General features: G+C 54.0%; 1 protein-coding gene across 8 annotated transcripts in view; it reads right to left on the bottom strand.

Moving 5' to 3' along the window:
• The window catches only part of ACOX3 (acyl-CoA oxidase 3, pristanoyl), a 59276-nt gene extending 42457 nt beyond the window's left edge, over positions 1–16819 (bottom strand). For 6 of the 8 annotated variants that reach the window (XM_074395819.1, XM_074395817.1, XM_074395822.1 and 3 more), the window contains exons 1-6: positions 16687–16819; positions 9838–9995; positions 9225–9458; positions 7910–7984; positions 7344–7433; positions 4238–4381 (exon numbers count right to left, since the gene is read on the bottom strand). In XM_074395819.1, coding sequence (XP_074251920.1) covers positions 4238–4381; positions 7344–7433; positions 7910–7984; positions 9225–9458; positions 9838–9981 — 687 coding nt within the window. In that variant the 5' untranslated portion in view covers positions 9982–9995; positions 16687–16819. The remainder of the gene's footprint in view (positions 1–4237; positions 4382–7343; positions 7434–7909; positions 7985–9224; positions 9459–9837; positions 9996–16686) is intronic. The other 2 variants (XM_039468190.2, XM_074395818.1) reach the window with 1 other exon arrangement.
• Positions 16820–17420: the final 601 nt, after the last annotated feature.

The raw sequence follows: 17420 nt of genomic DNA, 5'->3' as shown, positions 1-17420 counted from the left end.
CACAGGTCAGGCCACGGGCTCGCGCTGAGCGGCTGTGGGTCAAACTGTCCTCCAGAAACAATACAGACAAGTCCTAACCCCAGGACCTGGGAATGGGAGCTTATTTGGAAACAGGGCCCTTGCAGATAGAATGAAGTTAACAGCATCGAGATGAGGGCATCCTGCATCACCCAGGCGGGACCTAAATCCCACAGCAAGTGTCCTGTGAGAGTCAGAAGAGGAGTGGGCGTGGGAAAGAGGCGGCCCCGTGGAGGTGGAGGCAGAGAGTGGAGCGCTGGGGCCACAGGCCTGGGCCACCGGGAGCTGGAAGAGACAGGGGGAACCCCCCCGGAGCCTTTAAAGAAGGCCCTAAAGATGCCTCAATTTCAGACCCCTGTTCTCCAGAGTTAGGGGAGTACATTTATGCTGTTTTGAGTGCCCTGGTTTGTGGGGCTTTGCCGCGGCAGCCATGAGAAGCTAACACAGGAGCTGGTGCTGCTGGGAAGACGCTGGGAATCCCACATTCACGTTTCAAACACAGGACTTCCCACTAGATTTTAATAACGTGACAAAATGGCTGTGCAAATGGGTGCAGTGGGAGAAATGGCCACGATTATTCTGGTCAATCACCACTCCCCAGGATGAGGTCCAGCCAGCTGACGGTTGCGCACTGTGGGAACCCGAGGGAAGGACGGCGAACTTCATCCTTGAGCAGTTACAGCAGGGATTCCCAACCATGGGATGTACCACCTTCCCCTTCCTGGCCAGGGTACACAGACCGTGACGTCTGGAGAGATTCTGGTTGTCCAAACTGCAGGGAGCTATGGCTCAGCGTGGGCAGAGGTCAGAAGTGCTCAGTCCAGGGCACACAGGCCCCAGCGAGCGCTCCCCAGCCCAAACCGTCAACAGTGCCAAAGTGGAAAAGCCTGCGTTAGAGAAACGTGGAAGTGGTGCTACTGGGAATTCAGCTGCGTGCATGACTTGCTGACCAGCTTCTGTCCATGTCTGTGAAATTCGCCATCTAACTGAACTTTAAAATAAGGAAACATTTAAAAAGGGCCAAAACCCAAATGTAAACAGCCTGGCCTTTTCTAAAAGCTTTCAGCAAGGCCCAGTAAAGACTCAGACACTGTCTCAAGAGAAAAAAGAAAAGACACCTGCAAAAGATGCCAGCCCCTCCACCCACCAGCTCAGGTCTGGGACGCGAATCACAACCCTGACCGAATAACGTCATGACGACTGCTTCCATCCCTCCACAGGCAGGAGGCCGTGGCTCTGGGAGGGAGGAGTCAGGGGGCCCTGAGCACTTGGCCCAATCCGCACCAGGCGTGCTGTGGTGCTCCAGCGGTGAGAGGGGCAGCACAGTCCTGCGGAGTGTTTTTAGCACAACATACACGGGTCTAAAGCACTGTGCTCTACAGCCCACAACTTAGAAACGCCGACAGCCGCTGAATTCTAGTCTAGGCAACTCCCGCAAGAAGTCCGCTCCAGGTAGAAACCTATAACCACAGAAACAAGGTACGGTGGCCTAGGTAACTATGATCCTGTGATAAACACATCTGGCCTTGTCCCTGCTTCCCAGCACACAACTCCTGAAACCCTTGCCTCTGCAGTGGTGAAGGTCTTTTGTATGCTCGTGAGATGGCTGGGGGCTGGGGACCTGTGGGAAGTAGAAAAGCTCCTTTTCAAGGTTTCCTTTCTTGTTAAAGAATAAACCACATGTGTGCTAATAACCCTTTGTTAAGTCTCATCCTATGTAGCTGTTAGACATGCCATGCTTTGCTTACAGGCACGTAGTACATTCTATGTCCTTGTATGTTAACCAAGATATCTGTGCTGGACGTGCTCACAGGCATGGCCCAGCTCTCCACTGCTTTTACCTGTTAAGAAGTTTTAAGTTGTTAGCCATTTGGGTTTTAGTTTAGATTGTGAGGTCTGGCTACAGCTAACAGAAATCAGACACAGCAGTAAGGACAACCCCAAATGTGTAAGGGATACATTTGTGTTTTCCTTTGTTCATTGCACTCATGACACGGTGGCTAGTGAGGGTACCCTTCCTGCAGTCTAGGAAGTAAAAACTGCATTGCTGAAAAGATCCTTTGGTTCAGTGCCAATTTTTCTTTGCAGCACCAAGCATCTGTTTCCAACAGGAACCCTAGATAGCTTCAGGAGTAAGACCAAGGCCACAGCCTGGACTTGCCATTGGCATCCAAAGGAAGGGGGGCCGTCTTGCGGGACTGAGCCCTCACTGTGGGATCTGAGGCTCACCCCAGGTGAACAGGGTCGGTATGGAGCTAAATCAGAGGACACCCATCTGCTTTCAGCCACAGAGCTGCTTGCTGGTGGGGAGAAACCTACACACATCTAATGTCACAAGTGCTGTGTTGGCTGCATGACAGTAGGAAAAACACCTTGATTTTTTCCCTGTATCCTTACAACAATGAAAAAATCTCTCTGCTCTGCAGTAGCTCAAATGTGCAGGTCAACTGAAAATAAAGGACAGGAGAAACAAGAAAAACACACAAAATGACTTCACTGAAATTGAAAAACTGTGTGTGTCAAATCAATCAGATCGTCTCAGAGGCCCGCACTCTTGAGGCCAGCTTTGGCCAGGTCCTCTCAGCCGTGTCACTGGGGGACACTGGGCCGGATGGTTCTTTCTAGGGCAAGGCTGTCTGTGCACCGTGAGCAGGGCTGTGGATACACCATAAGTGGGGCTGTCTGCACTGTGGGTGGGACTGTGCACTGTGGGCAGGGCTGTCTGCACTGTGGGCGGGGCTGTCTGTGCTGTGGGTGGGGCTGTCTGCACTGTGGGTGGGGCTATCTACTGTGGGCAGGGCTGTCTGTGCACTGTAGGTGGGGCTGTCTGTGCACTGTGGGTGGGGCTGTCTACTGTGGGCGGGGCTGTCTGCACTGTGGGTGGGGCTGTCTACTGTGGGCGGGGCTGCCTGCACTGTGGGTGGGGCTGTCTGTACTGTGGGCAGGGCTGTCTACCGTGGGCGGGGCTGCCTGCACTGTGGGTGGGGCTGTCTGTACTGTGGGCAGGGCTGTCTACCGTGGGCGGGGCTGTCTGCACTGTGGGTGTGGCTGTCTACTGTGGGTGGGGCTGTCTGCACTGTGGGTGGAGCTGTCTGCACTGGGTGGGACTGTCTGTGCACTGTGGGCGGGTCTGTCTGCACTGCAGGTGGGGCTGTCTGTGCTGTGGGCGGGGTTGTCTGCACTGTGGGCGGGTCTGTCTGCACTGGATGGGGCTGTCTGTGCACTGTGGGCGGGTCTGTCTGTGCACTGTGGGCGGGTCTGTCTGTACTGTGGGCGGGGCTGTCTGCACTGTGGGCAGGGCTGTCTAATGCGGGTGGGGCTGTCTGCACTGTGGGCGGGACTGTCTACCGTGGGCAGGGCTGTCTGCACTGTGGGTGTGGCTGTGTACTGTGGGCGGGGCTGGCTGCACTGTGGGTGTGGCTGTCTACTGTGGGTGGGGCTGTCTGCACTGGGTGGGACTGTCTGTGCACTGTGGGCGGGTCTGTCTGCACTGCAGGTGGGGCTGTCTGTGCTGTGGGCGGGGTTGTCTGCACTGTGGGCGGGTCTGTCTGCACTGGGTGGGGCTGTCTGTGCACTGTGGGCGGGTCTGTCTGTGCACTGTGGGCGGGTCTGTCTGTACTGTGGGCGGGGCTGTCTGCACTGTGGGCAGGGCTGTCTAATGCGGGTGGGGCTGTCTGCACTGTGGGCGGGACTGTCTACCGTGGGCAGGGCTGTCTGCACTGTGGGTGTGGCTGTGTACTGTGGGCGGGGCTGGCTACACTGTGGGCGGAGCTGTCTGCACTGGGTGGGACTGTCTGTGCACTGTGGGCGGGTCTGTCTGCACTGTGGGCGGGTCTGTCTGCACTGGGTGGGGCTGTGCACTGCGGGTGGGTCTGTCTGTGCACTGTGGGCAGGGCTGTCTGCACTGTGGGTGGGGTTGTCTGCACTTGGTGGGGCTGTCTGTACTGTGGGCGGGGCTGTCTGCACTGTGGGTGGGGCTGTCTACTGTGGGCGAGGCTGTCTGTGCACTGTGGGTCTGTCTGCGCACTGGGGGTGGGGCTGTCTGCGTTGTGGGCAGGGCTGTGGGATGCACTGTGGGGTGCTCTCGGCAGTGTCCCTGGTCCACTCACCAGATACCAGAAGTGTCCCCCACCCCAGTTGTGACAAAAATGACTCCAGACGTTCCCAGTGCCTCCTGCAGGTAAACACTGCCCCCACTGAGGCCCCACCAGTGTCCTACCTGTATGATAAAGGGATGCAGCCCGTGGCACTGGCCCCCCGGCACATGCAGCTGAGCAAACACCACCGCGTGAGTGGCTGTCTTGCCCATGTTGCCAACCCAAAACTTGGCAGCTTCGAAATCAGGGGAATGTATGATGAATTCCTGCACAAGGAAAAATGGTGAGTTATCATTATCAACTGAAGTACACACAAAATTGGTGTTTTTCCTTTTAGACTGGTTCCATTTTCTACGTTCAAAATCTCTGAGGCAAGAGTCCAAACTGATTGCACACTTTAGCTCTTGTATGGCACAGGCAGGCCTATTTTTTAAACAGGGCCTAATCCTGGGCCTTGTAACTTAAAGAGCCCTCAGATGCAAAATACTCCATAGGCGGGCAAATGCTTCAGTGGAGTGTTCATTATCGTAAACAGTCTTCCGTCCCCGACAACACTCTGTAGGTCAGGCGTCCCCAAACTTTTTACACAGGGGGCCAGTTCACTGTCCCTCAGACCGTTGGAGGGCCGCCACATACTGTGCTCCTCTCACTGATCACCAATGAAAGAGATGCCCCTTCCTGAAGTGCGGCGGGGGCCGGATACATGGTCTCAGGGGCGGCATGTGGCCCACGGGCCGTAGTTTGGGGACGCCTGCTGTAGGTGGAAACCCTGCTCTGCCATCCGCCCAGTCCTTTCCCGACCTCTAATTCACAACCCACTGCTGCCCTCTTGCTGTCTCTCCCATCCACAGCTCCATGACTGACAGTTAAGATGCCAAACGCCCAGAGCACAAGGCAGCCGCTCAGAACATTGGAAGGAAGGAAGGAACGCATGCGTGAACTAGCGACTAAGCTGTGGCGTCACAGGGATCATGGTTTGGCTAGAAGGGGTGTGGACAGGAACGCCAGAAACACAGCGGGTGCTGCATGGGTCTGGAGCAGAGAGCAGGTGGGCAAAGGCAGGAGCTGCGCTGCTGGGCTGGGCCTCCCTGCGGGGCGTCTGCTGGGAGGCCTGCGAGTAAGGCCGGGAGGGAGGATGTGGACCAGCAGGACTGTGTAAGTGCCTGGGATTTGCAAGGGGACGAAGATGAGCACCTTCGGGCAGACAGCCCGCAGGTGGCCCACAAAGCTGCCCTGGGCCGCCTCGGGAGACACTGATCCCCAGCCTCCATGGCCAGTCACTGCCAGGGGCTGGCTGTCACGGTAAGTTCTGGCTCTGGTTCCCGACCCTGCAGGGTGGGAAGCTACAAAACAACGCGCCAGGGAGGGCTTCGTTCTGTCCGGCCAGTGGGATTTTGTAAACTGAGAGTAGTGAATTCTTCAGATGCTGAAGTTTCACTGAGAAGTGGCAGGTGCGGGGCTGCCAGCCAGGCCTTTTCTCTCAGGGACCACCAGCTTGTCACCTGCCAGGGTGAGGGGGGCTCCCAGTCTCAGCCAGGCTCTCCCCACTCACTCTTCAGCACGTGGCAGTTTCAGTACCTCCACCTGTCACTCGTTCTCTGCAGTGTAGATGTGCATGCTCAGAACACCAGCCCGAGCCAGACCCTCAGGGCCTGCACTGCTCTGCACAGATCCTCCCCACTGTCCCAGCTGTCTGCCTGCCTCCGGGTGCCCCGTCATACGAGCCTTGCTCTCTGGAGGGCCTCCAGGATGCCCAGCACACCTCACTTCTCCCCCTTGGTGGCTGCGTCTCCCCCAGGCCCCTGCCACAACTTCAGGACAGCAGAGACCGGTCTGCTGTGCTCGCTGCTTCCTGCCCAGTCTCAGAAAGCGGTGCCTCACACACAGCAGGTACCCAGCAATGCCTGCTGTCCAAATGAATGCTTGAGCCCAATCTGGATCCCGGGCACCCCAACTCCATGGATCTGATGCCATGCTCTGACCTCCGCTCAGGGCTCGAAAGCCAGGAGGAAGGAGGTGGGAAAAGAAACTGCTCCTCTGATGCCCCGAGGAGCATCCAAGGCCACCTGGGTGCTGTCCTCTGTCTGCTTATCAGAAAGGGCCCCCACCTCCTGGCACTGCAGGCCACAGGCACAGAGGGCAATAGGAGAAGAGGCGGCCTTGGGACCAGAAAGACGTGAGTTCAGATAAAGACCTGGCTTAAAGAAAAAATCCCAAGAGAGCCTCATGCCCCACTTCCTCCCAGCCCTACTCAGCAGGAGCCTTGGCCTCACTCGCGAAGCCCCACAGCAGGAGCGTGCCGTGCGAGGACCGCCTCTCGTCCCTGCCCTGGCCGGGGTCCGCCTGGTTTCATCACTGGGCTCTTCCACACAGTACTCCAGGCAGAGTCCACATTCAGCCCATGCTGTGGAATGAATGGACGGATGAGCGTGGAGCACACCCACGGGTGCAGAGCTTCACTTCCTGCCTCACCACACTCCTCCCTGACTGCTGCCAGCGGGGCAGGGTGCAAGGCGGGTGAGGAAGGACTGGCGAGGGGACCTGGGCCTCAGGGACAAGCGGAGGCCAAGGAGAGTGACGTGGTGGCGGGAGGCGGGAGCAGGGGATCAGACCAGGGCGGTGGGGGCCCTCCCCATCTGCCCTCCTTGCCCTGGCCCCTTCACAGTGCTGACAGCCCTGGGACATCCGTCTGTGGCCCGTCTCCCTCACCACACCGGAAGCTCCCAACAGCGCCTGCCCCAGGCAGCAGCCACGATGCAGGTCCCAGAGTGGTCAAGAGGATGGCGAGGGCCCGAGCCAGACCATGATGGCAGGAACAGACAAGGCAGGCTGTTCGCAGAGGGCCAGCCACAAAGGGCAGACGGCAGGGAGCGAGAGTCTCCACAGGGCCCCCTGTAGAAACCACGGGTGACGTGGATGGTTTATGAATCCACTACGATAGGCCGCCAGGTAAACAAGGCAATCGATTTTACAGACCAAGGGCTTCCCCGCTGCACTCAAAGGACACACAAATCCAAGCCGTCATGAGCTCCCCAAGTCACAGCTTGGCCCTCCAATGCCCGGTCTCCCGAGCCCCGCTTTTCAGCGTCATGAATCTGTGTGTATTTCTACGCTGTGCATGTGGACAGGCCTCTCGGTTTAGTTATTTTTTTATTCCTGGCAACTGCATTTGCACTCATGAGGTTTCATACGCTCTACGCCCCGGGACCGAGGGAAGGGAACACCTACCTCAGTGGCAGGGTTGTAGTGGGCGGTCGTGCGGATGGCCTTGGTGTTACTGCCGTGGCTTAATTCGGTCAGAGCAAAACATCCAAAGATCTAAACGTCCAAGCACAAAACGATGCAGAGCATGACAAGTTCCTGTGCACATTCCCGGGGGACCCTGTGGCCCTCTTTCCTTCAAGGACGAACCATGGATCAAAGCCCCAAACTTCCATCTACCCAGCTAGCGACTTGACTGAGTCATTCTGACACAGTCCGACCAGCTTGGCTGGTCGCCACAGCAGGCTGACCCGAGCTGGCCGCAGCCACGCCAAGCCAGCAAGGCGGCGGGGACCGCTGGTCAGGAGAAGACACTGGAAGGCCCTGGACAGGTCGGCCGGTGCTGGCGAGTCGGTGGTGCCTGTGCTTGCTAAAAAGCGTGCTAGCTATCTGGTGAGACGCCTGCAAACACCAGGAAACAAGAAGAGCGTGGGCCCCCCGGGGACCCCTCCTGCAATCTTCCCTTTTCACCAATCTCTACAGAGACGGAGCGAGAGAACTGGGCTGGCGACTCACCAGGAGCCAGAACTTACCTCCATACTGAAGATCTTTGGAATGTAGGCGAAGTGCCTTTCAGAACCAGCACTGACCACCACTGATCCAAAAATCTGAAAGCATAACATCGTCCTCTCAACAGGGGCAGGTAAGAGGCGTACTGCTCTTGTGGAATCCCATGCACACGCCAGTCCCCGCCACACTGAGCTTCCCCGAGGTGGAGGACGAAGCTCCGGGAGGTTACAGCCCGACACCAGAGGCCGGGGTCTCCCCACACGTGACTGCCCCCGGGCCCCGAGTTCCTGTGAGCAGTAAGCCCTGTGTCCCGGCCAGCGTGGTGGCTCACGCCTGTGATCCAAGCACTTTGGAGGCCAAGGCAGGCGCATCACCTCAGGTCGGGAATTCAAGACCAGCCTGACCAACATGGCGAAACCCCGTCTTTAAAAAAAAAAAAAAAAAAAAAAAAGACCTGCGTGCCTGTGTGAAGCAGTCTGCATGAGTCACACAGAATCCCCTGGGACTTAAGATGCGTGCAAGGAGTCCTGAGGGTCTGAGGGCAGCAGCGACAGGACAGGAAGGTGTGTGGACAGCAGAGCCCACTGGCCCATCAGACCATGCAGGCACAGAAGGGCAAGGCCACCGTGCCCAAGCGCAGCTCTGCGGGTGTGTTCCAAAGGCAGGAACACACCGGTTTCTCCTTTAGGCCCATTTTTTTTTTTTTTAAATGATTTATCTCTTTTTCTATAAGAAGGAAAAAAAAAGTCAAAAAGTCCACCAGTGCCTCCTCTGATGGGACTTGAAGCTTCAGCACACTATTTTATTTGAGGACTTAGTGTGTAAATTTGCAAATAGGTGATGGCAGATGCACTTTAAAAAGAATAATGAGGCCAGGCGCGGTGGCTCAAGCCTGTAATCCCAGCACTTTGAGAGGCCGAGGCGGGTGGATCACGAGATCAAGAGATCGAGACCATCCTGGTCAACATGGTGAAACCCCGTCTCTACTAAAAATACAAAAAATCAGCTGGGCATGGTGGCGCGTGCCTGTAATCCCAGCTACTCAGGAGGCTGAGGCAGGAGAATTGCTTGAACCCAGGAGGCGGAGGTTGCGGTGAGCCGAGATTGCGCCATTGCACTCCAGCCTGGGTAATAAGAGCGAAACTCTGTCTCAAAAAAAAAAACAAAAAAAGAATAATGAAAAAGAAGACTACAAAATTTTTTAAGAACGTTTAAAAAGAGAATTTTTAAAATCTGCAAATATAGCTGGAAACACTGGTTTCTCTGCCTCCCGGTGGGCCCTGGGACAGGCCTCCCTCCAGGCTCCGTTGCCCTGTCTCCCCTCGGCCGCGTGCTCACCAAGGTATGAAGGAGGTACTTGGCAGCCAGGGACCAGTCATACATCCCCAGGCACTGAATCAAGGTGGAGACCTTCAGTGGGCTCTCGAACACGTCTCCTGCGCTGAGGAAGTCATACTCGAAGATCCGCTTGCATCGGAGGAAGTTCAGCTCACGGTACTTCTCCAAGGACAGATGGGCTCCAGGGGAACGGGCGAAAAGAGGGTCGATCTCAAGAGCTGAGAAGATGGTTTTCTGAAAACGCAGGAGACAGAGAGGGTGTATTTGGCGGTAAAGATGGAATCTCTCTGCGCTCTTACATAGTTTTTCTCCAGGCCACGGGCTTCATTAGGACATAATCTGACCCAGAGACGCCCAGACAGAGATATGAATGTCATGCCCAACGGATTAGAGGGCTGGAGGCTTAGGAAGCATCAACAGTCCGTGCTCACTGCCAGACTCCTCACCAATTCCCTGAGGCTTGTCCTGGCGTGCAGAGAGGAGACAGGCCATGCTGCGTGGGGATGAGCCTCACCCGGCAGAGGAGGAGCTGAGGAGCCAGAAATCCCACTTTGCCGATGAACTAAGACCCCACTGGGAAACCAGCCAAGCCGCGTGCAGCTGCACGACTCACCTTAAAGCGGAGCACATCCTCCCCTTCCGTGAACAGCGCCAGCTCCTTCCAGCTGAAGGACGCTCTTGCGCGATAGGTGTCGAGGGGTCCCCTGGGAAATTCTGGGAACAGGGTCGCGTCACGTCCTTCCACGGTGGGCGCCATCGCATGACGACAGCCTGCACAAAGCACACGACCTGAATCTTTGCGCTGCCGTCTATGGATCTGAGTCATCCCCACCAACAGGCGCCGGCAACACCTTACAAATCAGGGAAAAGCAAACTCCAATTCCAGAAGGGCAGCAGAGAGAATCGCCCTGTGAAGAGCCAGCATCATTTTCCCAAAAGAGAAGGTGAGGAGAACTCCCCTCATCCACGGCTTAGCGCAGATGCCCAGGAGGCAGCAGAGAGCCGGGCGCGGCCTGGGGTCACCGGGCACACAGTGCAGAGGGTTCGTTGGAGGCCTTGTTTTCTGCCGCCACAGCCTTGCCTGAGAGCACCCTGCCCTCTTGGGGACACCTGGACATCCAGACCCATCCACAAGGCTCACTAAACCCAGGGTCAGGAAGCATTACCTCTGGAATCCAGCCAGCGCCAGCCGGTCCGCTCTGGCCACACATGATGGCACCTCACATCCCCACCCACCGCCGGTCCACCTGGACATCTGATCACAGGCTTCTGCACTGGTTTCTCCTCAACGTATAGACACCTAGCTTCCCACTAACACAGCAGGCCTCCCAAAACTCAGCTCTCTCCAAGAAAGAACTGTTCTGGAATTTTCTGGATAGACTGGGTCCTTTTCCAAGTGGCTTAGCTGACGAAGGCACTGAAGGGGAGTGGCTGGTGAACCCCGGCCTGCCTGAGTCCTGGGCGTGGGCCCCCACCTGAGCTCTTGCAGGCCTAGAGGAAAGAGAAACTTTTGAGTCCTTTGAGTTGGACGTGGAAACAGTCTGTGGTGCTGGAGCCTGAGTCTGATCGCTCAGGATGCCAACTGTACAGGATGCTGACTGCCCAGGATGCCAACTGCCCAGGATGCTGACTGCCTTCTGTGCTGGGAGGTGGGAACTGCAGGTCTGAGCACCTGCTGGTGGGCGGGGGCAGGAAGCCTCCCCTCTATAGTTGTATCTTTTTTTTTTTTTTTTTTCTTTTTGAGACGGAGTTTCTCTCTCGTTACCCAGGCTGGAGTGCAATGGCGCGATCTCGGCTCACCGCAACCTCCGCCTCCTGGGTTCAGGCAATTCTCCTGCCTCAGCCTCCTGAGTAGCTGGGATTACAGGCACGCGCCACCATGCCCAGCTAATGTTTTGTATTTTTAGTAGAGACGGGGTTTCACCATGTTGACCAGGTTGGTCTCGATCTCTCGACCTTGTGATCCACCTGCCTCGGCCTCCCAAAGTGCTGGGATTACAGGCTTGAGCCACCGCGCCAGGCCCCATAGTTGTATCTTAATTTTGTCCTCCCAACAGCTGTGAGCCAAGTACTATGACCTCCCCCCGACCCAAAGATGAAGAAACAGGAGCTCAGAGAGGCTGTCTTTCCAAACCCCCTCCGCTGAGAAGTGGGGAGAGGAGCACCAAGCGCAGCAATGTCTAACCTCAGAGTCATGCCTTTCAAGTACCACCTTAAGACACCGGAAAAGAAGCACAAAGTACACTTCAATTATTTCCTTCCTTCTTAAAGCAGACGAAAGAAAATAATAAAAGATTAGAGCCACGGTGAATGGACTAGAAAAGAGGAAAAAAAAATCAATAAAAGTTAAAGTCGGTTCTTTGCAAAAACTGACACAATTGGCAAACATTTAGCTAGACTGACCGATTAGAAGGGAGAAACCACAAATGCCTCATCGGGAATCAAAGACGGGACATTACCACTGACCTTAAAGAAATAAAAAGGATTTTAAGGGAATATTGTGAACCACAGTACGCCAGCAAATTACACGAAATGGTCAGATTCCTAGGAAGACACAGCTACCAAAACTGCCTCATGAGAAACTGAAAGTCAGAACAGATCTATAATGACTGAAGAGACTGAATTAGCGATCCGTGAAGGAAAACCGGAGGGTTTCAATTGTGAATTCTGTCCAACATTTAAAGAAGAATATCAGTTATTCAAGCTCTTACCAAAAGCAGAAAAAAACACTTCCCAGCTCACTCTGTGAGGCCAGTATTGCCTTGACACCCAAACCAGACAAAGACATCACAAGAAAGCTAGGGAAGAGCATCTCCTGTGATGCAGATGCGAAACATGAATGAAATTCTGCAAACTGAATCCAGCAACATATTTAAAAAAAGATTATACATCATGACAAAGTGGGATTTATCCTGGGAACGCATGGTGGTTCAACATTTGAAAGCCGGTTAATCTAAGACACCACACCAATAGGAAAAAGATACATGAAAACTATATGATCACGCCAACAGAGAGAGAAAAAACGTTTGACAAAATCCAACCCTCTGTCATGATAAAAACTCTCAACGAACTCAGAACTGAAGGGACCTTCATCACCCCCATAAAGGGCATCTACAAAAACCCACAGCAATCATCACACTTAAATACAAAGGGCTGAGTCTCTTTCCGCTAAGATCGGTAATGAGACAAGGATGCTCCCTCTACCTCGTCCTTGTCCTTGCGGTGCTGTTGTCGTTGGTTTTGTTTTATTGAGACAGAGGCTCACTTTGTCCTTCAGGTGGCACAGTCCCGGCTCATGGCAACCTGTGCCTCCCGGGTTCAAGCGATCCTCCTGCCTCAGCTTCCCAAGTAGCTGGGATTACAGGCATGCACCACCAGACCCGGCTGATTTTTGTATTTTTAGTAGAGACAGGGTTTTGCCACATTGGCCAGGCTGGTCACGAACTCCTGACATCAAGTGATCTGCCCACCCTCAACCTCCCAAAGTGCTGGGATTACAGGCATGAGCCAATATACCCAGCTAACTCTACCTCTTCTATTCAACATTGTACTGGGGGTTCTAGCCAGGGCTGTTACACACACACACACACACACACACACACACACACACACAAAAGGCATCCAGACTAGAAAACTATTTCTATTTGCAGATAGCATGATCTTGTATATCTTGAGAAAATCCTACGGAATCCATCAAAAAACTATTAGAACTAATAAATTAGTTCAGTGAGTCAGCAAGGTACAAGATCAATGCACAAAACTCAATTGTGTTTCTATACACGGGCAACGAACAACTCAAAATGAAGTGGAGAAAACAATTCCACTGGCAACAGCATCAAAAAATTAAAATATTTAGAAATAAATTCAACAAAAGAACTGTAAGACTTACACTCTGAAAGCCAAAAAAAAAAAAAAAAGTTGAAAGAAATTAAAGATCTAAATGTAAAGACAGAAAGACATCCATATTGATGGATCAGAAGATTTAGTATTATTAAAATAGCAGTACTCAGACTGAATGGAATTCCAGTCAAAATCCCAGCTGGTTTTTTTGCAAAAGTTGAAAAGCTCATCCTAAAATTCATATGGCAATTGAAGGAGCTCAGAATACACAAAACACTCTTGAAAAAGAACAAAGTTGGAAGGTTTACACTTCCTGATTTCAAAAGTCACGACAAAGTTACAGTAAAAAGACACTATGGTGCCAGCATAAAAACAGACACATTCAGAGCAATGGACTAGAAATGAGAGTCCAGCAATAAAGCCTTACATGTATGACAAGGGTGCAAGGTAACTCAGTGGAGAAAGAAGAGCCTTCCCAACAAATGGTGTTGGTTGGGGCAGTTGTGTATCCACATGCAAATGAATGGAGTTGGACTGCTTTTACACACACACACACACACACACACACACACACACTCAAAATAGGTCACAGAACTAAATGTAGGAAGTAAAACTATAATACCCAGAAGAAAATACAGGAGTAAATCTTTGTAATCTAAGTTTAGGCAAATCCTTCTTGATATGGTATCTTGAAACCACAGGTGCAAAGGACACTATCAAGAATCTTACGACTTAGGCCAGGCGCGGTGGCTTGCACCTGTAATCCCAGCACTTTAAGAGGCCTAGGCACGTGGATCACCTGAGATCAGGAGTTCAAGATCAGCTTTGCAAACATGGTAAAACCCCATCTCCACTAAAAATACAAAATTACCTAGGTAGGGTGGTGCATGCCTATGATTCCAGCTACTCGGGAGCCTGAGGCAGGAGAACAGCCTGAACCCAGGGGCAGAAGTTGCAGTAAGCCAAGACTGCACGCTGCACTGCAGCCTAGGTGACAGAGTGAGACTCCATCTCAAAATAAATAAATCTTGAGAATAGAAAAAAGACAAATAATCCAATTAAAAAATGGGCAAAGGGTTCAAACGGACATTTCTCCAAAGACACACAAATGGCCAAAAAGACACGGGAAAGGCCGGGCGCGGTGGCTCACGCCTGTAATCCCAGCGCTTTGGGAGGCCAAGACGGGCGGATCACCTGAGGTCAGGAGTTTGAGACCAGCCTGGCCAACATGATGAAACCCCATCTCTACTAAAAATACAAAAATTAGCTGGGCGTGGTGGCAGGCGCCTGTAATCCCAGCTACTCGGGAGGCTGAGACGGGAGAAGCGCTTGAACCCAGGAGGCGGAGGCTGCAGTGAGCCGAGATCACGCCATTGCACTCCAGCCTGGGCAACAAGAGAGAAACTCCGTCTCAGAGAAAAAAAAAACACACACAGGAAAATACAGTTAACATCATTAGCCATCAGGGAAATGCAAACCAAAAACCCAAGGAGAGACGACTTCATATCCGCTAGGATGGTAATGAGCCAAAAGATATTAAAAGCCGGCTATGCTGGTACCTGCCTGTGGTCCCAGCTACTCTGGGGCGGCTGAGGCAGGAGAATAGCTTGAGCCCAGGAGTTTGAGACCAGCCTGGGCTGAGGAAGGAGACCCAGGCATCTGGAATTCCCTCCCCTTCTGTCATCACTGTGCATCTCAATAGGAGAGAGTGCAGGCCAGCTGGCACCTCCTGAATCTCCTTCCTGCAAATAACACGCTTGGTCTTGGGGAAACTCTCCGGAAGGCACTACTTTTACTTAAAACAAGATCAAACCAAAACCTTTTCACACGTGAGCCCTAAAACTGTAAACTGGAATCCTTTCATATGTGACTCCTAAAACTGTATACAGAGACCTTTTCACATGTGAGTCCTAAAACAGCTCCCGGCTGTAATAAACTCTTTCCTCCTGTATTTTCCTCCCGTATTCGGTGTTCGAGAGATCCGTTTCCCGCAGCCGCTCCTGCTACAGGGTGACAGAGCAAGACCCTATCTCTTTTTTTGTTTTGTTTTGTTTTGTTTTGTTTTTGAGATGGAGTTTTGCTTTTTGTTAAGAAAACTGGTAAGAAATCATAAGTATTGAGAGACTGAGGAGAAATCAGACTCTCACGCACTTCCAGTGAGCCAGCCATTCTGGAAAACGGTGTGGCAGTTCCACAAGCGATTTAACATAGAGCGACCACGTGACCCAGCAATTCCACTCTAAGATACGTCCTCCATGTGTGGAGGGTCCCCAGTCCACATCTCCAGACTCCTGAGCTTATTGAAAGTCAACTGCACACTCCCCGCCTCTCAGCCCTGACCCAGCCCCGCCTCCTGCAGCCCACTTCCACACTGCCAGTGACACAAGGATCACTTGAGCCACAAAGCCCGATGTCATGCTGGAATTCCCCCCTCCCTCGTGCGCCACCGCCCGGTAAATTACCAAGTCCACAGTGCATCTCGAACTCCTTACAGAATCTTCTTATTTCTCTCCACCCCATAAACCCTTCCTAACAACCTCCAATGACAGCTTGTACTGCGGGCAGCTGACTCTGTTATGGCCGGGCGCGGTGGCTCAAGCCTGTAATCCCAGCACTTTGGGAGGCCGAGGTGGCTGGATCACGAGGTCAAGAGATCGAGACCATCCTGGGCAACATGGTGAAACCCGGTCTCTACTAAAAATACAAAAAAATTAGCTGGGCATGGTAGTGCGTGCCTGTAATCCCAGCTACTCAGGAGGTTGAGGCAGAATTGTCTGAACCCAGGAGGCGGAGGTTGCGGTGAGCCGAGATTGCGCCATTGCACTCCAGCCTGGGTAACAAGAGCGAAACTCCGTCTCAAAAAAAAAAAAAAAAAAAAAAAACAGCTACACAACCTCAATGGTGCCCACCAAGCCCAAGTACTATTAGTAGTCTCCTCTTCCAGGTGAGGAAACGGGAGCTTCTTACAGAAACTGCACAGCCGGCTCCAAATCTCCGGATCCTAACCAGTACCTAGGGGCCCACGCCACTCGAAGTCACCAACCTTACAGCATTATGGTACAACTGTTACAGATAAGGCTTGTGAAGCCAGACTGTCTGGGTTCAAATCCCAACGTTACCGCTTCCTAGCTGGGCGACCTTCCCCAGGTCTGTGCGCCTCGGGGGTGATAACACAGTGATGCCTGGTCAGTGCCTAGGGACTACTGTCTGGGCTGCTGTCATCCAAACACGGTGACGCCTGGCCAGTGCACAGGGTCTAACGTCCAGGTGGCTGCCATCCACAGGAGACGCTCGCTTCAGGTTCTGGCGTGGAAGTTGGGGCTTCAAGATCACCATTCTGGCAACTTTCACCTCCGGTCTTCTCTCTGCGGTGCGGATCACTCCCTCTTCCATGAACAGCTGCCCAGTGACCCCAGGGGACAATATGCAAAGTCCTCCAAACGCCCGGCACGCGGGCCACCGGCGCTCCCGGCCCCTGCTCTGGGCAACCCCGGCCTCGCTGCCCGCGAATCCGCAGAGCCCTGGCGCCCCCGGGTCACGGGCGATGCCCCCCGCCCCCCCCCACCCCGCTCCCGCCCCGCCGCCTCCACTTTACAGCTTGCCAGTCCCCGCGGCTCCACACCTTCCAACTCACTCAGCAGGCGCTCACGGGATGCCTGTCGGACCGCGACCGACCCGGGACGACGAGGAGCAGCTGCCAGCTACGCGGCCCCACCGACCGACCCGCGCCGCTTCCGGGCTTCCGTCCGTCTCGTGGGCGGGGCCGGAGCGGGGGGGGGGCGCCGTGACGTCATCGCTCCGCACCACCCCGGTCGCCTAGGAAACGCGGACGCGGCCCCGCCCCCGGCGCGCTCGGCTTCTCTGCCTTCAGGCCGAGCCTGTCTGACTCGATGGCTGCTCTCTCGGAGGAGTGCCGCAGTTCTGAGACACAGTTCACACCGCGGCCCTTCCTGGGGCCCTCTCCAAGCCTACTGGATCAGGACCCCGAGGCTGGGGCCGGGCATTTGCAGATTTATCAGCAGGCCCTACGTGGTGGCTCACGCCTGTAATCCCAGCGCTTTCAGAGGCTGAGGCGGGAAGATCGCTTGAGGTCAGGAGTTCGAGACCAGCCTGGGCAACACAGCAAGACTCGGCCTGCCCAAGAGCCTGCTGAAGTTTGAGAATCGTGGTTCTACGGAGCTCCTCAGAGGGCCCCTAGTGGAAGTGGGCGCTCGTTGCCCAGCTCAATTACCCACCCTTTACTTGCTTTTCTTTGTCCTACAGTTTCCACTTCCTTACTCCTGCACCCCGAGATCAGCTCCGTAATCAATTACCTGCACCCAAATTCTTGTCTCAAGGTCTGTTTCGGGAGGTCTA

The sequence above is a fragment of the Saimiri boliviensis genome, chromosome 3, assembly GCF_048565385.1.
Source record: "Saimiri boliviensis isolate mSaiBol1 chromosome 3, mSaiBol1.pri, whole genome shotgun sequence".
NCBI classification, from domain to species: domain Eukaryota; kingdom Metazoa; phylum Chordata; class Mammalia; order Primates; family Cebidae; genus Saimiri; species Saimiri boliviensis.
Note: the sequence above shows the minus strand (reverse complement) of the source record. Positions and strands in the feature narration are given on the sequence as shown.